Source organism: Idiotropiscis lumnitzeri, chromosome 2, assembly GCF_059441095.1.
Source record: "Idiotropiscis lumnitzeri isolate Australia: NSW breed Sydney's pygmy pipehorse chromosome 2, RoL_Ilum_1.0, whole genome shotgun sequence".
In the NCBI taxonomy this organism is placed as follows: Eukaryota; Metazoa; Chordata; class Actinopteri; order Syngnathiformes; family Syngnathidae; genus Idiotropiscis; species Idiotropiscis lumnitzeri.
The window spans coordinates 1,006,901-1,031,476 of NC_142392.1; the positions used below are offsets into that span (position 1 = coordinate 1,006,901).

At 48.3% G+C, this 24,576-nt stretch overlaps 2 protein-coding genes across 7 annotated transcripts in view; both read right to left on the reverse strand.

Moving 5' to 3' along the window:
- anks1b (ankyrin repeat and sterile alpha motif domain containing 1B) overlaps window positions 1-9,716 on the reverse strand; it is a 48,001-nt gene extending 38,285 nt beyond the window's left edge. For all 4 annotated transcript variants that reach the window (XM_088287511.1, XM_088287510.1, XM_088287513.1 and 1 more), the window contains exons 1-2: window positions 9,179-9,716; window positions 631-711 (exon numbers count right to left, since the gene is read on the reverse strand). In XM_088287511.1, the coding sequence (XP_088143637.1) occupies window positions 631-711; window positions 9,179-9,309 (212 nt within the window). In that variant the 5' untranslated portion in view covers window positions 9,310-9,716. The remainder of the gene's footprint in view (window positions 1-630; window positions 712-9,178) is intronic.
- Window positions 9,717-10,641: 925 nt separating this feature from the next.
- On the reverse strand, window positions 10,642-24,497 carry bltp3b (bridge-like lipid transfer protein family member 3B). Of its 3 annotated transcripts, XM_088282022.1 has the most exons (24): window positions 23,331-24,497; window positions 20,482-20,644; window positions 20,351-20,389; window positions 20,187-20,278; window positions 19,911-20,100; window positions 19,463-19,603; window positions 19,212-19,379; window positions 18,961-19,141; window positions 18,804-18,887; window positions 18,271-18,426; window positions 17,830-17,942; window positions 17,626-17,767; window positions 17,301-17,494; window positions 16,520-17,218; window positions 15,780-16,345; window positions 15,086-15,169; window positions 14,674-14,822; window positions 14,292-14,440; window positions 14,075-14,225; window positions 13,084-13,119; window positions 11,924-12,183; window positions 11,645-11,747; window positions 11,468-11,574; window positions 10,642-11,402 (listed from the first exon to the last, which is right to left on the reverse strand). In XM_088282022.1, the coding sequence occupies exons 1-24, from the start codon at window positions 23,372-23,374 to the stop codon at window positions 11,274-11,276; spliced, it is 4,140 nt and encodes a 1,379-aa protein (XP_088138148.1). In that variant the 5' UTR covers window positions 23,375-24,497; the 3' UTR covers window positions 10,642-11,273. The 3 variants fall into 3 exon arrangements, with proteins under 3 accessions (XP_088138148.1, XP_088138156.1, XP_088138162.1); XM_088282030.1 differs by lacking the exon at window positions 13,084-13,119 and having other exon boundaries at window positions 23,331-24,496; XM_088282036.1 differs by lacking the exon at window positions 15,086-15,169 and having other exon boundaries at window positions 23,331-24,033.
- Between the last annotated feature and the right edge of the window lie 79 nt (window positions 24,498-24,576).

A 24,576-nucleotide genomic window follows, 5' to 3' on the forward strand; every position in this document is an offset into this window, starting at 1 on the left:
TCTGTCGTGAGCGCACCCACAAAAAAAGTTTGGAGAAGCAATGCATGAAAAGAAAAATCTGAATTAATTTTGGTGGAGAGATCTAGCTTCACTTTGCAAAATGAAATTCCGCAGGCATATCCAGAAGTCAACCCTGAAGAAGTCGAGCTCAACAACACACATGAAGTCAGCCAGATTGGTTTGTTTTTGAAATTCTGCCCCCCAAGCGAGTTCCGCTTAGCAACACAAAATTTGGTCAACATGTTTCTCGTGTGAGTGGACCCCAAAAAAAAAAAGTCAGTGGGAAAAAAAACAAAACACTGTCAGTCTGGGAGCCATTTTGGTTGAGAAGCACTGGATGTTCAAAAAAAAAATAAATAAATTGTACCAACCGAGGAGAGTAGCACAAGTTGACTTGAAGGACGTCTTGATACAAAAGGCGGCCTTTCCTTTTGTGAACGCTCTCAGCTGAGCGAGAATGTTTACTTGTGCGGGACAACGTGACTGGAATGCGAACGCTGCCGCCTGCCCTTTTTATTCTTGCTGCTTATCAATCACGCGCTGCAGCAAGAAGCGGAACTAATTGTCCCCTGCTTGCGTTTCCCTGCACGTCACAACGCACACACACGCAAAGTTGACGTTTGTTGTTACCTGTGTCCGTTGAGCGCGGCGTGATGCAGCGGCGTGTAGCCCGAGCTGTCCGTGCAGTTGACGTTGAGGCCCTTCCACATGCTGGGGAGACACAAACGCATTATTTGAAGAAATAAGTGGGCAAAATGCAGTGTCTGATCATGAAAAGACATAAAACTCTGTGGCTGTAACGAAATATCCGCACATGAACTCCGGTCAGGACCAAGTTGCACAAATGAGCTGAATGCTAGCCTAATCGCAGGTCAGACAAAATTGTTTCGACGACGAGATGAGATGACATGACCTCAATGTAATGTGTCACGTTTTTTTCGGGGGGGTTTGATTAACAAGGAAGGCTACGGAAGTTGTCCGGAGGCAACGCGCCAACGCGTCTTCCCTCCCATAATGCACCTTGACAAGCCACGGCTTCACTTAACTAATTAATCAATCAGACAAAAAGCATTTGGAATATTGCCACTCGCTTCAATCTGAAACTTCCATCAAATCAATCCATGAAAAAAATAAATAAATAAATCATGCAAATGTGTCCATCTCTCGTTGCCAGCGACGTATAGTGAATATTTACATGTTTTTCCATTAGATAGAAATCGAGACTTTTAAAAAGGGGACGCCTCGCATAGCAGCCGTCCAAAATACACACATGCATGCATGCATGGAGGAAAGGCTTAAAAAAATTTTTGAAAAAAAAGGAATCTCCCACAAGCAAACCTAAGAGCTTGTCATATACTTGGCAAGTGTCAGCTGGGTCAAAGATGGCCCCTGCTTGACCCCGCCCCTTGCACCATGTGTGAAATTGGCCTACCAAAGATGAAAAAGTTCAGTTGCAGACTTTGGAAGAAGTGGCGCTGTCATTAAATGGAAAAAAAAAAAAGAGGAAGAGGAACCAGCAAAAGCTTTGTAGCGGCTGCCAACCTTCTCCAAAAACTAAATCAAAGCTTCTTCTCTGAGAAACGCAGAAGACAAATTGGGGGAAAGTAAGCAGGGTGGGAGCGTGAGAAGCACATACAGGAAGCGACCGTGCTTCATTTCCTGTTCCAGCACCTTTTTGACCTGCCAGGTGACAAACATGCTCACGCACACACGCGCGTGTGCGCGCTACTAAGTCAAGAGATGTCCTTTGATGTCAAAGCGCACAAAGACTTTCAATTCCCATGATGCTTTGCCTCATGAATATTCGACCTCGCAGACGCTACGGACATTTGCATGCGCGTGAAATTCATTTTGGAGGCAAATGAGAGTGCATGTTTACGGTTCCGTTTGGAAAAAGGTAAAAAATGTTGGGACAGGCCTCTCTTTTAGAGCTGCATCGATCAATGAAAAATATTAGACCTTCACAAATTGGGATTCAAAAAATGACTAACCAATGAACGAATGTTAAGAATAAACGCACAGCTAAGAGCACATTGAAACACAATCGTATCAAATTACGACAAGCGTATAAAATCAATAAGTAACTCGATGAGGTCACAGGAAGTCGTGTGTCTAGAGGTGCAGGTCACTGGGTCACACACACACACAAACACACACACACGTGTGCAAACAGGAGCATAAAGCGAGTGAGTGAGATACTTCAATAATGCCCTGGAGGAGTTATTGATGATCATTGATCGCATCGCTTGCCTACCGATGTGGAGTTTTTAAAAATAAATATCCTGTACATCAATCAATTTCCATCTCTAACTGGACAGTGGCGCATTCACTGGCAATTAAGCACAGCGGGACGTTACTGCGCTTTCGATTGTCGATGTTTCTGAATATTTTTTAGGCAGCTGCAAACTGGAGTTCCGTAGACAAAAATAACTTTGCCTACTGCTAGCTTAATGCTAAGACACCATGCAAAATGCCATAGACAGGCTAAGGAGTAGCGCCAATAGCGGTGAAATGTAACCACGGCATATGACGACTAATATTACTGCCATGCATTTCTGTCTGCATTATACTGCCCCCAGGTGGCCAAGTGCGCAACAGACGGAGCAACACAATGAGTATTAAATTGCAACAATAAATTGGACCAGAGATTTAAATTCTTTACATTTTATTGAATGAATATCTTCCATTTCCCACGTCTGCCTCCTTTTGCCTACAGTCGCGCTGGTGTGTGCGTTTGGCAGCAGCTCAGTGGCGAGCAAAGAACAATGCCTATATAAGGCGTGGAAGGGGCCTCCGCGCCTTCGCTATCTCATGCTAACGTAGCAGGCGCAGATGGTGCGCGTCGCCATGGCAACCTGACGTCCTGGGATGAATCAGCGACAAATGCTGCGCACCTAAAATAAGCGACCTTTTGCTGAATCTTCTTTTTTCACATGCAATGGAGATTGCTTTCCTTTCCTGCAGCAAAAAAGCACAAGAGGCTACCTGTGGTGTTGCGAGTCAACGCCAACTTGCACTCCACTATAAATACACAACAAGGCAGCGCTATAAAGTCAAGTGCATGCGGTGTGGGGAGGCATAAACAACGGCCGGCGTGACTTTGGGCCCTGCGATGACACGCGACCGCTCCCGGCACGCATCGGGCATTGCCGCTACGGCTGCGCCGGCGAGTCTGAGCAGACGAAAAGGAGCGGCGTCACGTTACGCCGTCAAGACATTAGGACGGCCCCCAGCTGCCAGTAAATCTCGCTGAGGGAAGACGTGTAGAATTCCCTCCCCCACACCCTGAAAAAAAAATTTGACGTGACACTGTGGTGCTTGGTGATAAACTGAATAAAACACAGAGCGTTGTGAGTATCTGAGCATTTTTAGAATTAAGCTTTTCACAGATTAAAATGTATGTTGCATTATTAATGCAATAACATGCAGGTATACATACAAATTATATTTTCACAACAACAACAAAAAAAAACCCTCATATTAAATCTAATACGAAGAATAACCAAACCGACAGCTGGAAGGCTTCTTGATGCAGCAAAATATGCTCGCAGGTAGCCAAGAAGCATCCCATTGAACATTTCTTCCGGGTTGTCGGCGAAAAAGATGAGTCATTTCATTTTTGCTGCTCGTTATCTGCAGTGAGAGTGCAAAACTTTCCAGTCTGCCGCCAGATGAACCAAACGTCTCGGGGGTATTCCCCCCTTTTGGCCTTGTCACTTCCTGGTTCCCACCACCAGCTTCTGTGCGACGCCCCCCCTGCGGGCGCGCCGTCCCTGCTCGCTAGCTCGCTAGCTGCCCTTTCCAATTAACAAGAGAAGGAAGGGGGGGGGGGGGTGTCAATGCAGAGGCTGGAAGATTTCAGCATGGAGCTCAGGCACGAACGGCAAGGCTCATGAAAGATGCAGGAACATATGGATGCGAGTGCCCGCACCGCCTACTATATGACCCAATTCATATGGAGCATGTGATTCAATCCCGTGCCAGCGAGAGCCCAAGTCGAGTCAGCGGGAGGGAGCGTGCCGACAGAACGGGCGTAAACGGCAGGCTGCGCTCGGGCGGGAGGCGGAAATGCGCTCGGGCATATGTTGCCTTCTTGTCAGCGGCATGGAGGCGCAGGTGGCCCGGGCGAGCTGCCACGTGGCGCCTTGCGAAATGTTTTGGGGGCTTGTTTACATGAAAATGCAGCTTTTGGAGAATGAAACAACAAACAATGGAAAAGTAGACTTTTTTAAAGAAACAATTTAAACAATACATTTGATCTAATAAAACGCTTTGGAAAACGCTAGGCTGTAAAAATGAAATTTACATTTGTGCTCATCGCGCGTACACGAAATTCACCGTGACTACATCGCCACCTACTGGCCTGGCATGCACATTAAGGCTGTTTTTCAGGCTAACGTTTCCTGTCCAGTTGTTTTTCTGTCAACATGGCGCGAGAGCTCGGATGCTGTCATTTTCCACCGGCAGATTCAACCTTCCTACGACCAAGCAAAAGAATGACCGCTGGCCCGTGTGCCGGCCGGCCGACCCTTTAGGCCGGGTCATCATCGCCGGCGAGTTGATGCGGATTTGGCACGCAAAAGAGGGGAGGGCGGCGGAGCGGCCACTGAGACCGGGCCAAGAACGGGACCATTTGGATGATTCCGTTATTGGGGGGGGGGCTCAACCCCACCCTCCCCAAAATGCCCCGCCCACCACCAGCACAGTCTTCAAATATTTAAGAACCGAAGCAATACATCGCTTTTGCTCCATCACTGCATACAAAGCTTCTACCAAACCAAATGCTTACGAGCAGACACGCTTACACAAACACAGGAACAGCCTCTCTCACACGCAATTCAAACTCTCTCAGTCTGAGCTGCACTGGCGGAGGAAGGCGGGTGGCGCAGGGGCACGGCCCCCACCGCCCCCCTCTTAAATATGCGTGGGCCACCTGGGAGCCAGGCCAGATAATTAAATGACTGTTGGGCATTTTTCCGGGTAGTTTTTTTCCCCCCACATTTGCCCCATAGGGCGTTTTCGGAAGAATATTTAGTTGTTTTTTTTTTTTGCTTTGCGGACCTTGCACCCCCCCTAGGAAACAAAAAGTCATAGCTTCACCAGTGCTGATCTGAGCCACAGAAAGGAGCTGCTCACAAAAGATCCTCCAAACTGTCAAAGACGACTTTGGATTCGGATGCTTTCAAATCCGACCATGTAAAAAGCGATCCAATTATTATTTGGCCGTTTTTGTTAGACGGCAGCATCATTATCGAGGCTTTTTGCTCCCACTTGAGTGTCACCTGTAGGATGTTGGCGACAAAGAGACACAATCTTTTCATGCCGCTGACAAACACGAAGCAAAAAGCAATTTTCGGCACCGAGAAGCACGCACACGTGCACACGCGCGCACACACACACAGACACACCCCCACACGCACGCACACCCCAACTTGCTCACAGCGCAACAAAGCTCTGTGGTGAATTCTCTCAAGCGTTCTCCAAAAGCTTATCTGCTAGCACACACACACACAAAAAGCTCCATGGGAGGTGCACTGGAAAAAAAAAAAAAGAAGTCCCCACCAGACAACGTGCCCCAATTACATAGCATTAACCTGCTCACACACCGCAGGCGACAATGCCAAATAACAACAAAGAAACCGTGTTTGACAAGCACCATTTGCATACAAAAAGCGACTCGTACTGCATCGCGGTGGATGGTGAAGCAGCATGTGTTTCGTTGCGCGGCTTTAGCTAATGGTTGGAAATTAAGTCATCATTAAAATGCTGACTAGGGTACACAACAAACAAAAAATAATGAGATTAATAAAAAAAAAAACAATTACAGGTTTATAAATAAAAAGATATATTCTGATAAAATACAAAAAAAAAATTTAAATATATAAAATCATTAATTATTTGACAAGTGCAAATTCTGCCTACTGCATTTTGTCATCTGCTCTGTACAAATTCTTTTGGATTGAAACATTGACCTCCCTTGAGGTCAGGTCGGCTTTTCTCAAAGCGTGGTTCACATGGCCCCACCCCCTTCTCACCTCCCTCAGGGACAGACGGCCACGAATGGTCGCATCGTGACTCAGCGTGGATGAAAAAGGGCACAAGGACGGGAAGCGTGGGGGGGTAGGGGGTGATTCTAATGAAACAGGAAGTAGCCAGAATGATGAGTCAAGGTGCGTGTCGTAAATCATGCTTAACGACAACGCGGGGCCTTCAGAAGTGCAACACGCGATAAAAGATGACTCCGCCACCCGTTTTGGGTCCCAACGCGACTTCTACTTCAAAATGACACGGCATGAGAATCTGACTTGTACTCCGACCAAAATGTCACCTGGCACATTACAAAAGCAAGAAAAGGCAACAAAAGTGTCAACGATTGGCCGGATGGGAAAATAAACAGCCAGGAGTCAGTCGAAGAAGAATCAATCTGTAAAACGTCCGTCCTCGGAAAGGTAATTGGTTTTCTCGTGGCCGGATAACAAGCGAGGAGGACTCCCAAACAAGACGCGAGTGAAGGCGAAAGGCAGCCGAAGAAGAAATGCAGGACGCGGGAAGGACACGCGACGGCCAAAAAAGCTGCAAAGTGTGTAGGCTGAAGCCCGCAGGGGCGCTCAAGAATGCTTACTCAGGAGCGCCAGTGTCTCCCCGTTGAGTCAGGAGGCGCGCAAAATGAGAAAGCACTCAAAAAGAATACGCCGAGGCCATGAACAAGCTGCTGATGCATGTGCATCTGTTGGAGAGACGGGCAGCACTACTAAGAAAAGCAATCGAGACGGGTCTGAGGCCTTGAGATAAAAAAAACAAACTGCGTCTAGCCTTGTGATTACTGTTGACAAACAAGCAGAGGCAGCCAGACCAGCTGATGGGGGGGGGGGCTTATTGGGACTCGTACAGCAGATCGTTTAGGCAGAAAACGGGTTGGGACTGACTTAATCTGCCACTGAAGTTCTGAAGTCAACAAAACAACCTCTGTGACATCCGCAAATCAATTTATCATGCCCGTCTTGTCATTTCATCCCATCATTACGATAACATTAGCGCAAATTCTCGACTCTCCGCATTCGACGAGGCCGACGTGCAGTCGGGTGGATGATTAATGGTCCATTTTTCATTGAGCAGTTCAGCAGCAGATGAATATTTGATGCCTCGTTTTAAGAAAAGATGAATCCGGCACATATTTCATATGTCCTGCCGAAGCTAGTTAGAGGAGAACTGCACATTTAACCGCATCAGCAAAAAGTTGCTGAGAAATGAGCTTCATGCATGGTTCAAAAGGCGAGTTATTGTAATCATCGCATAAACACCAAGACGGGCATGATATATTGATTTTGGATCATTAAGGATTTCACGTACGTGTGATGGTGAGATTGAGAGTCCACTTAATTGCAGCCCATCTAGTTAGCTGCCTAAACTGTCTGTCTTGTTACACTAGCCTCAAACCTGCGGCACGGACTATCAGAAAAATAACCTACTCCAGAAAATCACCTCCAGAATGTCTGGCTGAGCGGGTGCAATTATTTTAGTCCCAACTAGTTTCCTGCCTAAATCAGCTGTTAAACGAATCACAGTGAGCCGTTTTCATCCATGGATTGACGTTCACTGCCTCGATTTGTCAACAATGAGCAGTAGGCTGGACTTACAGTGTGGCTCAAACCCATTGCAGCGGTTTTGGAACTACTTCCTTGATGATTTTAAGTCCCGTCTGGTCGGGCCTGGAGGATTTCCCGCTCATGATCTCCCTCACCATGACAGCAGCTCTTGTGTTAACGTGGCGTGGAATGTGTGATGTTACACAGAGTCACCGGCCTGTAGATTAGACGGGCCTGACACAGGACGTTAAAAGACTTCTTCCTGTTATTAGCATTGGTTTAGCTTCATTTGGCCGTCCCCCGCCCGCCGGTGAGTCAAAAGTACAAACACGGGCGAACGGGAGTGTGAGAGCTTGTCTTCTCTGGGGACCCACTTAAAGCTTGTTTGTTTGCAAAAGTGGAGGAGGAGGAGGAGGAGGAGGGGAATGAGCGAGACAAAAAAATTAAATAAATGACCGCGAGCAGCACCGGCTTCCCCAGAACGTGGCAAGCTAACATCTGCACGCCGTCATTACTCATTCACAGTCATGGCTGTACATCAATGGAGGAGAAAAAGACACTACGAGAGGTTTTCGTTGCGTTGACGGGAAAATAACCTCAAGTATTCAACTTTTTACAAGTTAGCAATGGAACAGGAAGCATTAAAAAAAAAATTAAAATTTGCATCTGCACAGGAACAATAAAAGCCATTTTGAGATTTTTTTTTCTTCATTTACACAGGAACAATTGCGTTTTTGCAACAGGTTGAGGTCACCTCTGAGAGGAAACGAATCATATCATCGCCGTGTGGATTTCCCGCCGCTCGCTAGCGGCGTCACGGGCGCGAGCGGCTCGTCTTCTGGTTGTGCGCTGACCGGGCTTTCGAACCTCATGACTAAGGAATGCTGCTCGTCAGAGAAAGGCCTTCAGATGGGAAGGCGACGCGGCCCACCCATGTCCGCATGTACAGAACGACACAACCTTTGGGCATGAAAGCTTCAGCTCCAGCCATTTTTTGGAATAAATTAACTTTTGGGACAAAAGACAATTTATATTAAAACAGCTTACTCACTTTAGTTGTGAAACTATTCTTCGTTTGTCTGCATGACTACATTATACTGTCCCCTAGTGGCCAAAGCGGGCACACCAGGAGGAGCACAATGAATTAAATTGAAGCATCAACTCATGAAGTACAATTTTTTTTAACTTTATGTCCTTACTGTATGTTGTGAAAGTAGAGATTACAAAGTGCTATTTTCATTATTGAAAAACACATAAAAATGTGTTCATTTTGTTTTTTTTGGGGGCGGGGGTCAGTTGGGGGGTTTCAACTCAGCCCGAGGGCCACCCATGCTTTGATCTCTCTAATCACCTGTCCCCGGTGAGGAGATGCTGCAGGGCTGGGATGGGCAACCAATGATCTGAGCGGTCCTCTTTGAGGTTCTAGTTCAGGTAGGGCTCATTGTTCTCCAACAGACATCAAAGTAATAGGCCTTTTTGGACTTTAAAGACTATTGCAGGGGCCATTATGTCAACATATGAACATCAAAGCTAAAAAAGAAGCCCTCTTTGATTCACAGGCAAGAAGCCTCCATGGAGAGCTTACAACATACCTCAGCAGGTTGGGCAGCGGAATGGAACCGGAGCCCGAGCCCAGCAAGCCCCTCTTGCCGCTCAGCAGCTTCTCCACCACGGCCACGTTCCCGGTGCGGGCGGCCTCCAGCAGCTCCTGCTCCTTCCCCATCCCGGACACGAGAGCTGCACGACGACGCCGGGCCAGCGAGGATTGCAATTTCCCATGAAATCAATCCACGTTCGCGCCTCCGTTCACGCTCGCTTCACCGCGGGGGCATGCTGCTGGTGCTGCCGCTCGGATGCTGCAGAGCGCGTCCCCTCCCACCGCGCGCGGTGCTCCCTGTTCATCCGGACTCGGAGCTCCGGTGCCTCCTCCGGGGAACCCGACGTGAGCACGCAAAGTCCTTTTGGCTCCACCCCGCTTCGAGCGAGCCTCCACTCCGGTCCCGCTTCTCTCCTGCTGACGACAGGCTGGCGCGTCCACCTCCGGGAAGAGGCTCCCCTTGCGGGTCTTCCTTCTCTCGCTCTCCGCTGAACCTCCCGCACTGGCCGGTGCCCCCCGAGTGCAAACAGATGTCAAGCTCACGTGTAGCGAATGTGCAATTTCCGGTTTGCGCTTACAAAATTAACAGAGAACCGGATGTGCTCGCATTTTACATTGCGTTAACTACAAAGTAAAATACATCGTTACGACACCTTTCTTTTCAATACACGAGCTAATAAGCTAACAGGCTAAGAAAAAAAACCAAAAACTGATTCAGCAGTAGCTCAGTGTTTTTAAAGTATATTTTGGTTTCAATAGGTGGTAAAATTACTTTGTTCTTACCTTACTTTTTACTGAATATTGGTTGTGGTGATGGTGCTTCTTGCTGTAATCAAGCCTTACTTGAAGTGTTTTATAGGTGGACTTGATTGTAATTCTCACATCACCATAAGTAATACAAATGGTTTAATTAAATTGAATGAATTAGTTTTCTAAAATGAATTAGTTTTCTAAACTTGCATGGGTATGCAAAAACGTAAACATCAAGCCTGCCTCCAACTTACAATCAAAGGTTAATAATTATGACCCACTGCACATGAAAAAGGGGACAAAAAGTACTGTACCTGTAGTTAGCAGAAAACATCCTTATATGTTTGGAGAATGTAAAGTGATCATTTCGAAGATTTGATGGCCTACATGTGGTCTTCCACCAATCGGCCCCTTGAACACAACTCTACACGCAGCACAAATGTGACGTCACATGGTAAGGGTCAACACTGTCAGTTCCCTGAGTATGACTTCTTATTTTGAAAGCGGAATCGCTCACATCCTGCTTTTCACACGGACACTTGACGTAGAGACTGGGAGTGCAAGACCAGGAGAAGGAAGAGATGCCTTTGTTCGACAAAATAAAACCTACTGAACAGTCAAATAGTACCAGCTGTTGCCACTTCACGCTCGTCAAAGGGAAGATGGGCAGCCCCACGCGTCTTTTGCATCAAGAATTATTACAAATTCTAAATTAAAAAGACTATTTAATTATGAAAAAAACAAAACAACATAAAAGACATATTAAAAGAAGTTATATAAACAGTCGTCTTTTTTCATGTTAGATTTTTTTCCCTTTTTTTTTAATCAGCATTTCAGCAGCTTTGACAGACAAAATATGCTAATAATAATCGTCCCTTTTGCACGGTTCACTCAAGACGGCGGCCAACCACGCAGAAGACGCCCAAAGACCAATGAAGCGAAGCTGAGCGGGCGTACACGCTGTACATTTTTCCTAGAAAAATAGCTGGGAAGCGACCCAACCCATAAAAACTCATCTGGGGAATGAAATGCTTGTTCTCTCTGACACGCGCACATTCAACACTGTGAAACCGTTCAGATCTGTGTACAAAAGAGCTCTCACATTCTACAAGGACACACACGCACACAAATAAGAGCATGATGTGCAAAATTGATCATTTCTCTGCGACATTCCTCGGAAACATTCACTAAGAAGATTTGATTCAACCATTGTCCAAGTCCACATCACGACACACACGTCATTTTGCTGTTAAAAAAAAGTACATACTCTTCAGTCTCTGCATTGCTTTGTGACACAATTATTAAATTAAGAAAGAACAAAATATCCACATGGTGAGCGGCTAGCTGGTGTTGACCTTCCGGCTGTTGATCTGGTGCTGCAGTGAGTCCCTCTCCATTTGAACTTCAGCCAGCGCCATTTTGGCCCGGGACAGCTCCACTTTCAGACATTCGTTTTCCTCCTTCAGCATCTGCAGGAGAAGTTGTCTTGTAACAACGTGCGCCAGTAAAAATGTCCACAACGCCGCTTACTCACTTGCTCGTGGTTTGACGGGCTGGCGGGCTCCGTACGGGTCTGCGTGACCTCGGCGACGGGAGTCAAGGCGGCGTCCGTCGACGGCGAGCGTTTGGCCTCAGCGTCCACTGTGAGGGGAGGGGACGAGTAAAGTTAACTAAGCTCGTGTTGTCGAAGCCTCACGTGCGAGCGTCGCACCTCCGACGGAGAAAGCCCCGTCGTCCTGTCGATGGATGAGCAGGCTGTCCACGTGCAGCGTGATGGGCTCCGAGGCGGACGGGGCGTCACGCTGGCTGTCGTCCTGCGGCAAAGAAAACATACAACACATTTACACATATCAAACCAAAATGGCAAAAATAGAAACATATACACATACAATTGTCTTTACAGCCATCCCACGCAAATTCTCCAATCATTTATATGTGACTGTTTCTCAAGTTACCTCAAAGGGCGGCGTTACGTTTTCCCGCCACTCACCTTCAAGTGTATGTGCATGTCCCGTACGCTGATCTCCATGGGCAGCACCTGCGGCGCCGTGTCGTCCTCCAGGAAGTGGGCCAGGTTGCGCAGCGTGGACATGAGCAGGCTCGCCCGGTAGCCGTGCAGACGCAGCTGCAGGAAGCCGTTGCGCTCGGCCAGCGGCGAGTGGGCGGCGGCGCGGGGCCCGCTCTCCAGCCGGGCCCGCACCTCCGGGCGGCGGGAGGCCCCCGCGGACGGCGAGTGCACCTCGGCCGGACCTGTGAGGAGGAGACGCCGGCAACTCATGGTCATCATAAACGCTGGCGGACGCATTTAATGAACAGCAACATGACTTTTTTTCCAGACTCTGAAAGGAGAAAGAGGATTGAAGAAAAAGAAAGGCAGGATTTTGCGGAATCCCTCAGGCTTTGTGTAAGTGGAGGTGTCTAATGATTTTACTTTGAACCAGAGATTAGCAATGTCAGCGGCTTTTTTGTGAATGAGACGACGCAAAGTGCTGCAAACCCGAAAATGAGTTTCAATTTGATGAGCAGCTTCAATAATCCAATTGCGGGGTGCGATCGAATGTTTTGCAGGATCTCTGCCAAAGAGGCTACGGGAACGCTCAGACCGAGAGAGCGGAGTCATCATTTGATGTCGGGGTTAATAACACAGCAACAGCGGGTTCAAAAGAAGGGCGGGTTGCGGAGATTTGTCGGTGGGGGGTGAGCGAGATAGCTGCAAGCAGCGAAAGGTTTTCTCTCATCGGCAGGAATCACTGGACTGAAACTGCAAAGTCTGCTGCTGCAGTGGCAAGATGAGGTTGGGGGGTGGGGGGGGGCGGGGTTGATGTAAGTGTGGGAGAGTGAGTCAGTCAGGCAGCGAGGGAGAGGCGGCAGATTCGCCATCTGCACGTCATTCCACTGCCGTGCACGCTTTTCTTCATGTCGCGCACTTAATGTCGCATATAATGGGAGCGCTCCGTCGATTATCGGCAAACTCTTCAACGCGCACGCGGCGATGGAACAAGACGCCGTTTTGCGCACGTGACCTCAGCGTGTGGCTCAAGCAAAGACGACTGGAGGAAAAGTGGCACACGCACCTACACGCACGCACGCACATGGACACACACGAGCATGCAGACCAATTTGGAGGTGGCGCGTGAACGCAAACGTTACCTTGGCCGCTCTGAGCCGGCACTGAACACACCAAACCTGCGGGGTAAATATGACCACGGCGTGTTAGCGTGCGTGTTAGTGTTGTTTCCCAACCCTTATTGCGCCAAGGCACACATTTTACATTGGAAACATGTCGCAGCGGAGCACCAAAGAAAAATGTTGGTTGTGCTGTGAGATACGAGTGAGCCGTCGTTGGGCTATTTTTTTTTTTTTGCTTTGATTTGTGTAAAAAATTGCACACTCATTTTATGACAAGCAACAATTGGGCAGATATTGAACAATTCTTAGCTTCTTAGCTTAATGCTATCACACACCGCCAAACGACAGGCTAACAAATAGCATCTATTTTATTTTATATATTTGGATGGATGACATGCAATCTAAAAATACTTAGAGGCATGTATTTTTTATCATCTGCAAAGAACAACGAATAACGCTGCAGCTTACTGAGTCAGTTTTGAAACTCTTTTTATGTCTGTCTGTATTATACTGCCCCCTTGTGGTCAAGGCGTGCACACCATTAGGAGCAGCACAAAGGCCATTGAAATTTAAAAAAAAAAATGAATTTAGTTCTGCATTAATTTATGTTTTATATGAAGTGAAATATACAGCGTTATTTTTGTTATTTGTTTTTTTTGTCAGGCCGCAATGGATTAACGATATTTCTATCTACTTAAACGGCGAAAGGTGATTTGAGTTGATTTATTATCAAAAATGAGTGAAACATGGGCCCGTTTAGTTTTAAAACACTAACACAACTATTCGGTTATTTCTGCCATGTAGTGGAAAAGCATTCATTGGTTTAGCATGTCAATACAGGTCACCGGCATGGATAGCTAAGCAAAGATACATTATTAGCCGCGAATAAAAAAAATATTTTTGGCACTTGAGTGGTTGGGAATCACTGTGTTAGTGTGTGAGTGTGTCTCGCAAAATCTCCCATTGCCGTGCCTTTCATCAAACAAACAAAACGGCACGCGGGCCCGCTCACCCAGGCTGCGGCTGCTGAGGTACTGCCGCAGGCTGACGTTGCCCAGCTGGACGGGCGTGACTTTGTCCACCTCCAGAGCCACGCCAGTGCTCTCGCCCACCGACTCCATGGCCACACACACCGAGTGGACCTTCAGCACCAGCACTGACACCTGCACGACACACACATGAATAAATAACACGCACAAACAAACAAACAAACGCGTCATTCGTCCTACAATGTCCTTGGAGGGCTCGTCGAGGCTTTGCGAGGCAGCGCTGACGGTGTCGGGGGACACGCTTCCTTCCTGCTCCGGGACCGGTGCGGGGACGGCTACCTCTGCGGCGCTCTCGGTCGTGGCCTTGAACCCTGAGATGGACATGTCATCTGTGTGCAGGAAAAAAAGGGGCAGATAATCGTTGCTTTCTTTATTGTTTAATGTTGTGCAACGCTGCCACCTGGTGGGTCAATGTGAAGACATCACGGCGACTGGAAATTGACTTTTTCTTTATATTAATTTGCTCTTAAAAGTAGTCAAATGTCACACACCTACAATCATGGACCTTTCGATATTCAGTATTAATTCAAAACCACCAAATGGAGAGCACGTGTGCACGCACCTCTTTCCAGCAAGCTGTAGGTGTCGCCGTCCTCCAGCAGGCAGCTGTCAATGGAGATGTTGTCCAACGACTGCAGGGACGGACTCTTCTTCATGTTCTTGTAGGTCACCGAGAAACTGGACTGCGAGCGGTCGCGCATCAGACGGCCGCTGCAACACACAAACGCGCACTTGTCGGACACACGCCGTCAGTGTGCATGCGTGACGAGTCACGTGTGGACAGCAAATACTGGACAGCCTATTTAATGCGACACGCAGAGACAAGACGCATGCAAACATGCAAACACATGCCAACATGTTTGCACTCTTATGCATGAGTCCAAAGACACACACACACACACACAGGCGCACACAGAAATAATTGATTAATCAATTATCACGGCTAGATTGTCGCAGATCCATTTGGGCCTTACATGTTGGACATGGAATAAAGGGAGGTGGATCTGCTGGTAGATGAGGAGCTGAGGAGATCGGAAACGACAGACAAACTTCCTTTCCTTGGTAGAGAGAGAACACACACGCACACACACACACACACCTTGCAAGAGTCAAAAGCGAAGAGGCCAAACAGGAGGTTAAGAATAAGAAATGGTGACGAGAAGACGAAATGAGAAATGATGACAGAAGTGCGGCGAAGGAAGAGAGAACGTCCACACTCAAACACATTGCTGCTGTTTATGGATGAGAAACACAAAATTCAGACCGTGGATGATGAGGCACCGGCCAAGGTTATGAGTGGAATAATATTTCAACTAGACAATAAAAAATCAATTCTTGGGGTGATGGTTGAACATAATCATGTGGTAAGCTAACGTGTAAATAAAAAAATTAAAAAAAAAAAAACAGTCCGATTTTTGCCACTTTTGACTAATTCATCACTGGAGTGAACATTTTTGTTGGAGTGGATTAATGACATTTCTATTCATTTTGATGGCGAAAGAAGATTTGAGAAATGATGTTGGGAAGGAAAAAAAATTACCCCAAAAGAAATGATTTTTCTAACCTTGGCACCGGCAATATATATTATCGATTGACGGCGTAAATGTTTGAGATGCTTGAAATTGTGGTAGCAAAGCAAAAGAAATCAAGGGAGACGCAAACAAATACCTGGACGTGGACTGGGGCATCTTGGCGGCCGCAGATTTGTCCTCACAAAGCGGCTCACCTGCCTGAAACTTTGTTTCATCCTCACTGACGAAAACCTCGCCCACCGTCTCCCCGCTTTCACCGGAACTCCACCGCCCGGCGCTCTTTGCCGAAGAAGTTCTCTCCTCACGTGAGGACTGGTGATTTGTCGTCGTAATGGCGGTGGGGACGAGTGGGTCGGCCCCCTGCGCCGCCTTTGCGTCGGGGACGTCGCCGCACAACATTCGGTCCACAATGGAGCTCTCTTTGCCCTCTCCCTCGGTCCCTCTGCTCTCCGAGGGGGACAGCTCAGACCCGAGAGGAGATCCTGAGCCTTCCGTCTGAGCGACGGGCTTGAGGAGGAGCGAGACCTCGGCGCTCTTGAGCAGGAGGCCCAGGCAGGCAGTGAAGGGCCGGTGGTCGGCGGGACGCTGGGACGGAGCCTTGCGCAGTCCTCCCATGTCCTCCAGGTCCTGCTGCAAAGTTTGCTGCAGGGCCTTGATGCTGCGCTGCAGACGCATCAGGAACACATACTGCTGGTGGCTCACCTGGGAAAACGGAACCGCAGCGTAAAAAGTTCGGGACCGCAGAATTGCCACTCAAGCGCCACTTTCACATTCATCAACTTGAATTCATGAAACTCATCCATCAAGCATGTTTTATATTTCAAGATAAGAGTGTCGTGACTTATGATTCTCACCAGGTACAAGCAAAAAACATACCTGAGCACTTAGATGCTTGTGCACATGCACCAGCACATGGACATCAGCATCTCTGCCTGAAGACGTCAAGGGAGAAGAAGGCAAGCTGTCCAACGATTGCGGTTTATGGAGTCCGTTGGACGGACGGTGGGACGGCGGGGGCGCGCTGTCGGCGCTGTAGAACTCCTTCAGAAGCCGCTTCCTTTGCATGCGCCCGGCGGATTCCGCGGAGGAGCTCCGAGACAGTCCACGCAGCTTCTCCTGGTGCGTGAGGAGCTTGTCGGGTTGGCAGGCCCACGCCGTGAGCGGGAAGGAGTCGACGAAAGGCTGCGGCCGCCCCTTGCCCTCGTAGTCCACCCAGAACTGCGCAAAGTGCAGCGCCCAGAAGTCGGCGGCGGCCGGCATTTTGAGGGCGTCGGCCCCCATGGTGGGCGCCACCAAGCCCCGGTAGATGTCGTGCAGACGAGTGTCCTGCTCGTGGGCGTGGTAGCGGAAAACGGGATGAAAGATCGGCAGAGAGGAGGAGGAGCGGGGAAAGGAGACATTGGAGGACCGAAAGAAGGGTTCCCCCTGGAAGGCCTGCAGCAGCGCCTCCAGGTGAGCGCGGGTGCAGTTGGCCGGGTGGCGGGTGTTGGTGGCCACCATCTCAGACGTCTGCACGGAGACGGAGCGGGGAAGGTTGGGCGGGCACGAGGGGTCCCGATCGGCCGGGATCACCAGCTGCAAGGACACAAAGACGAGCAGTGGACACGCCATCTTTCATCTGGGCGACTGAGTTACTTTTTTTTTGGACTCCACGTACCTTCAGCATGAGGCCGTCCACCTTGATGTCCACGTGCTCGTCAGGCTTCTGCGAGTCGTTGAGCTTGTAGATCTCCATGAACTGCTCCAGACTCTGCCGCAGGTCCAAAGCGAACAGGTTGAGCCACACCAGGCTGCGGGCGTCCAGGACCAGCTGCAGCGCGTTCAGCTGGGCGTACAGATTGGGGCACGGGACTGCGGGAGCAAAATTTCATGACACAAAAGCAACGTCCAGCAGCCTTTAAAAGACTCTCGCAGGCTCTTCAGACAGAAGCCAAAGCAACAAATACTAAGTTTGACACCCCAGCGTGTGGACTTCTCCTTACTGGGATAGTCTTTTCCGTCGGGGAAGTAGTACTCCGTAAACTCGACGTGGACGGCCGGCATCTCAGAAGGAAGGTACAAGGACTTTTTGTTGCAGGAGATCATGGTCTTGGGGCTGGAGCGACGCTGGTCCGCCGTGGACACCTGCCAAGCGCACATTTTCAGTTAGCGAGAGGGCCGAGTCGCGTTTGGGGCCAAAAGCCGACCTGGTAGATGCTGAAGTCGGCCATCCTGAGGACCACGGAGCTGGACATGAGCTGCGTCTTGGGACTCTGAGGGGGAGGGCTGAAGGACGAGGTGGAGGACGTGTTGATCTTCCCTTCAGAGAAACAATGACACAAAAATGAGGAGGGCGCCGCCAAGGGAGCGACTGGGGGGGGTCGGCTGAGCCTCACGCAAGGTGTGTATCACCGCACCGTAACGTGCGCACACACACACACACACACGCCAATGATACCTGGCTCAAGGCACCAACAACACTGGGCTGGAGGTTGCGTGTGTGGGCTCCATTCTACCACGGGTCCATCTGCCTCACTAAGCCCAATTGGCCAATACACATCGTCCCTAACGGACACTGGGGACAGAAAAGCCACTGCGTGTGTGCGCGCCGTGACACTCAGGCCTATTAGCGAGCCGAGCGTGCTTACCAGGTGAGCTGTGCGCCGGCGCCGCTTCTTGCTGGCTCCGTACGGCACTCTTCAGCATCTCCACGTTGGACTTGAACTCGTCCAGAAGGCTGCGCGCCCAACCCTCCCGGCTTTTGGTGGCCTCGCTGTAGTGCATCCAGTGCGAGCAGCTGTCGCCTGCGACACAAGAAACAGTGGCGTTGTTTTCCATCAGGCAAGTTGGAATTTAGGGGCAAACCAAGTAACAGTTTTACCAGAGTAGTGTTGAAATGGTGCAAGAAAAAAGACAAACTTTTTTTGGAAGAAACTGACGTCAGAATTTTGCAAGGAAAAAGCAAGAAAGTATACATTTCCATACACAATAAAATGGCAATAGTACAAGAAAAATGCAAGCATTTTTACACTTGAAATTTTAGAAACACATTTTTAGAGAATTAAATTGCAATTTTGCAATGAAATAATCGCAGCTGTTGTTAAAGGATAACGCAGGACATGAATTTACAATAATGAAACCAAAACTGAGTAACTTTGAGGAGAAAAAGACGCCTGCACACCTGCTCGGTGGAAAGGGTAGTAGTCCAACGTGATGGAGCTGAAGGACAGCTGCATGGCGCCACCTGTGATCCTCTTGTTGATCGCTGCCAAGAAAGACAAAAATGCTTTTCACTAAAGTCCTGCGCGAGGAAGCGCGGGCCTTGGGTTCCCGCCCACCTTTGTCCGTGGCGTGGATGTCGTCGCAGATGTGCAGGTCCAGGTGCGTGACCTGCAGATGGTGCGACGTCTCGCACACGTCGTAGGCGCTGAACAGCTTGGCCATGCTGGCGCTCTGGTCGGCCGCCGCCGACGTCTGCTGCGTGCGCACCTGCTGGGACGACACCGACCCGGACGACGCCTGCGAGGCAAAGACGAGGGGCGTTAATCCCGGACGTTGGAGCGCGAGCGGCCGAGTCGGCCGTCCTCACCTGGTCCTCGGTGGCCAAGCTCTTCCTCTGCTGCGCTGACTTCTCCATGGCTTCGCTGAGGGACTTGGCGTACTGCACCATGGCTTTGAGCTGCGAGTCGGTCAGCACCCACAGAAGGTCGTCCAGGATCAGGACCAGCTTGGAGGCCACCACGTTGCAGTCCTTCATCTGGACCGGAAAGACAGACAAGTTGTCCGAATTGAAGTGGTTCCCCGCCAGGTCAAAGAAGATGGCCGACGTGTGCGTCGTACGCGTCTCTTGAGCGTGACTCGGATCTTGGACTGGTTGGTGATGAGGCGGATGGGCGCGCTCAGCATGTCGTGCTCGGCGCTCTGGATGGCGTCGGCCTCGATGCGGATCATCTGCCAGCTGATCTCCTTGAACGTCAAGAGCTGCGACGCGAGCAACAAGCCGACAGGGAGATTAGGAAATTTGAATTTTGAAAGCAACAGGCCCGCCTTTATGAGGAAAAAAGAGGCACTATTGGGGAGAAACGTTGATTTTAATAATAAAGTTGTACAAGTCATAATTTCACATGTAGTTACAAAATGGTGGTAACTGAGAGATAAATTTGGATTATTACAAACTAAAGCCACAATTTTCTCCGCCGATATTTGCATTGTGGCCAAGCCAAGCAATGAGCCATCGTATCCAGCAGACGGCGCCGTGGCGAAAAAAGCTTTTGCGCCGTTTGCCTACCTCGCCCCTTTGAGGGTCCTGAATGCGCGTGTAGCGCAGGTCGCTGAGGCTCCAGCTGGTGTTGACGCTGTACACCTGCAGCTGGGACAGCTCGAAGGAGGCGTTGAAGGCCTTGGCGCTGATGCGGATCACGATGGAGTTGATGGACAGCGATATGCCTTCCACCACCTTCTCCGCAAAGCCGTACTCACTACAAACGTGGAAAACGGAATTCACGTCAGGTCAGCTGTTGGGATTTTTTTTTTTTTTTATTAAATAAATAGGACGGGAGCTCACCTCTGACCCGATGCCGTCGCTATTGGGGAGGGGCCGTTGGGGGGACGGGGTTCATCGCAGGTGCTCATTTCCATTTCCACTTTATCAAGCGTCTGGAAGAACCAAAAAAAAAAGGTGGGTGACTTTTCCTCCCCACATGGTTTGACAACTGTTGAGCAAGTTACCAAAGAAATTGGGTGCGTCTTCAATTTGGTCCATGGGATCTGTAGACGGGATGACACAACGATAATCAGCTCACGTCGCACTTGATGGCAAGAAAAAAACAAACTGAAATTGACATTGCATGTTGGCGTACGCGGATGGCGGCCTTGTTGCAGCACACGCGGTTGATGGCCAGCCAGGTGGGAAGGTCCAGCAGGCTCTGGAGCACCTCCTCGTCCAGCTCAAGGTTGGTCAGCTGACCTTCGCCCTTTAGCGTGCTCAGGTTGATCTTGTCGGGCGACAGATTCTTGGCGAACCTGCCGGCAACGTGCCAGACGAAGGGTTAATAAAGAAACGCAAAGTCTGGATTTGAAGAGAAATGGACAGAAAACTTGCAAACAAGCATAAAGTCAGACTGTTGTGAAAATGTGTTTATATAATACAAAAGTAAAGTCCTAAACTTTGGGAGGAAAAAAATGACGTGATAATTAAGATCATAAATTTCCAATGTTAACACAAAACAGACTTCCGTTTTGTCTTTTCTGCTCCCTGAGAGCGCATTACCTCGGCATTAAAGACCAATATTAGCATTTTGGACCACAAAGTCATTCACTGTTCGCACAAAGTCCATCAAAGGTTGTTTGTTTTTTTTCCTCAGCATGTGTGTCCACTGAAGGTTTGCTCTTTGGTTCCAGCAAACAGACTCAAACACACAAAATGGACGTCCGTGTTCTCTGTTCTCTCTCCAGTGGAATGTCGAAAAAAAGTAGTTGGGTTGTAAAGAATTCTCTCAAGAAAAAAATGCGCGCAGAGGATGCGAGACACAAAAAACATTGCAGGAGTTTCTTTGCGCACCGCACCTCCTACAGCCAGCGTCACATTCCTCTCCAATTCCATAAATTATTTAACGGAGGCAACCTGCACGCTGGCGATAAGCACACTAAAACAAACTCGCACAATCGTGTCAAATTGAGTATCCGAGAAAAAAAAATTATCGAAATTTGATTAACTTGATGAAAAAGTCAGAATTTTATTTTACCAGATTAAAGCAACAATTAATGAGAAATAAATTGAGAGTGAGACTATTGTGAGAAAAACTATTTGGGAAAAGTCGTAATTTTAGGAGCAAAAAAATATGACAATATATTCTTTGGAAAAAAGGCACTTGAGAAAAATGTCAATCTTGCGAAAGCGGCGTAATACTTTGAGAAACAATGCACTCATTACAGCTGAAAATTAAATTGAAATATTATCAGAAAATAAATCATTTTATAAGGATAAATTCGCAATATAACAATATAACATCACAAAGTCACAACAATGCAAGGAAAGCCGTCTTTCAGAAAAAGACAGTAGAGCCAGATCCAGTGACATTCTGTTGGACTGCATTACCGCCACCTACAGGAATGGAGTAGAACAGCACGTTGCGAGCGCACAACTACCGTATTTGAGGACATATATGTTATAGAGGATAAGAAGTTCTGATCATGGATGGATGGATATCATCACATCACATAATATGTTACGTTATACGTCGTCATATTGTATTCTTGCCAGAGTGTTGCCTGTGAAGGTGGAGGAATTGTTTATGACTTAAAAATAGCGTGAAGGTGAGCGTGATGCAGAAAGTTGCATCCTGCCAAATATCGCTCTCACGCACGCACACATTAATTCAAGAGCGCCCACAGTCTGCCGTGATTCATGCCTTAATAGTCATCCCACCAGCAGTGAGGGCAATAACAACGGAAGGTTTAACCTTGAGGAAAAACTGGACATGGATGCTAAAAATGGTCAAACACAAAATGGAGGACACACGATGCATTGTTCAACAATTTTGATTTCAACCAGTGACCGAGAGGGGTTTTATTTGATCTTTGAAGCAATACAATCGAGCTTAATGTTGCATAAGTAGCACTTTTAATTTAAACCGCACCATCAACTTAAGCTTGACAGATGCCACATCTGCTGTCCAAGGGTTGCGTTTTAATAAAAGACGCCAACTTTTAGTAACGGCAATCACAATCACAACCTATTACGGGGTAAGGCGCTCATTTTATTCGCGGGTCAGGCTGCAATTCAGAAAGAATTACTTTGAGGATCTAGGGTGCAGCACTCTGTCACACGGGCCTCAGTGAAGTCTTACACGGACGTTTTGCGCCCGTGTTTACACCCACAACACAGCCCACGTCCATGTGAGTAGGTAAACACGAGGACGGCTCGACATGAACGATTCGGGTCATCGAATTGTTGGGGCAACTGCTGGCGTAACTTCCTGCAGAAACGTTGACACCAACTATGAAATTATTATTTGCACAAATAGATAATGAGTCAGAAACTGACAGCAGATGGATGGAGGGGAAAGAAATATGGATGACGTCACAGCAGCGCCACCAATGAAGAGTCGCTTGAGGAAACCCTGGAAAGGAATAAATAATGCAGACATCTTATGGCTACTTAAAACAAACACGAGAAGGAAATGGTGCTTATGTGCTGAAATGGTCCAGATGATGAATTTTGTTAGGATGACATGGCAAGTTTAATTGGCATGTAAACAAGATATGAACGCCTTGCTGTTTTCGAATTACACGTTGGAATACGTTCGCGTTGTTTTCTATACACGAATAAAATGATTAAAAGTTGAATATTTTAAATGGTAGTTTGTGTTTAAGGCCCAGCTGAGATTCTTATTTGAATAAATCAGACTCCTAAGAGCGACCGGTTCAACCTGTCATTTTGACTGGCTAGGGATTAGCACCGCTAGCTTGTTAGCTTAGCCCCGCTAGCTCCGCGAGCTCAGCGATCGAGGGTCACCGGAGGCAAAAGGCCGGCTGACAGCCGCCGCACGGCACCCGCCAGGGTCGGCGAGCCGCTCGGAGTCGCCCGGAACCACAATGACAAACGGCAGTCTTGACGTCAGCCAGAGCGGTTGGTCGACTGTCGAGCGGCGTCTGAATCCGCCAGCCGAGCGCCCCCCATCCCCGGTTGTGAGTGGGGCTCACTGACCTGGAGAGATGCTTCAAGATTTGCTTTTTGATGAGCCCCGCCATGGCTCGGCGAAGTCTGGGAGACTTTCCCCCGGGTGGCTGCTTGCTTAGCTGTCTTCCCGGCTCTGCGTGCTCACGACACAGACGACTCAAAATGTGGCTGTCCTCATTTGTGGGGACCGTGCTCCCGCTTCATATTTCCGGGCAGGAGAAGGATGGGGTTCGGGGCGTGAGGTGGTCCTCTTCGTAGACAAAGCATAGTACGTTGGTGGTACTCCTCCTCACCCAGGTTGAGGCTCCAAAGACTAGGCGGGCCCGGAGAGAAGCTCCCGGGAGATGAGCACCTGGATGGCGGCGGGCGGTGTCTGCTGTCACCGGGGCTGGGCGTGCAGTCGTGATGCATTCAGGCTATGCTCGGAAAAAAAAGTGACGATGCGTTTGGATGAATCACGTCTGTTCTTAAACATATCTATCCAAGTACGATTAAACAATACACACAAAGTGGTTGTTCACTTGAATTAACTGCCTTAAAAAGATGTGTGTGAACATGTATATCAATATAGGTGTATCACCAGTGGGACACTTTATTAGTTACTCGCCTCAAATGTAGTCTTTCTTAAATAAATGTGCAAATTTTAAGAATGATTCTAGTAGTAATACGCTTTATCTTCACGGGTTTAATGTGTCGTAAAGTCCCTGAAAGATCTCATCTGGTTCAAGACGAATTGACGTTTTGGCAACGCAGTAGCTATACGTAGACGTTGCTTTGGCGCCCTCTAGTGGACAACGCAAGAACCGAAAGCGTTTTGTTCAGTGCACTTCTGATTTTTCTTAACTTTGTATTTCTTTACAGGACATGTCCATACATTTAGCGGCAAATAATCATCAAAGTTGAACTCAAATAAATGTACAAACAAGATTTTTCTCTAAACAAAAGCCAAGAACAGTCAGAAGTAGGACGATATATTGTTGAAATTATCAAATTTAGCCATAGATTGTAAAACAAGGACCTTTTGTTCCTAGAAACTTGTGAGCTGGCATTATGGGATGTGGCAGGAGGCCAGTTGCCACGTATGAGGGGAGGTGATTTGTTCTAAACCACGCCCCCACATAATAATTATTATTTTAAAGTCTAAGATGACGCATAAAAGCTTAGCTACAAAAATGTCAATTGAGAAATTGAGTATTTGATCATCTGTGGTACTTTGTTTGCACTTTTTGCACTAGTTTCGCCTGCAATAGTCCTACTTGGGACGTCCCAAAAG

What these genes read in the sequence shown, in the direction of transcription:
- bltp3b (XM_088282022.1), bottom strand. Translation starts at nt 23,374, where the DNA reads ATGGCGGGGCTCATCAAAAAGCAAATCTTGAAGCATCTCTCCAG. An exon ending in CTACAGCTTGCTGGAAAGAG is followed by an intron (nt 14,441 to 14,673) that starts GTGCGTGCACAC and finishes TCCTGCACACAG; the next exon opens with ATGACATGTCCATCTCAGGG. An exon ending in ACATGCACATACACTTGAAG is followed by an intron (nt 11,748 to 11,923) that starts GTGAGTGGCGGG and finishes TCTTTGCCGCAG; the next exon opens with GACGACAGCCAGCGTGACGC.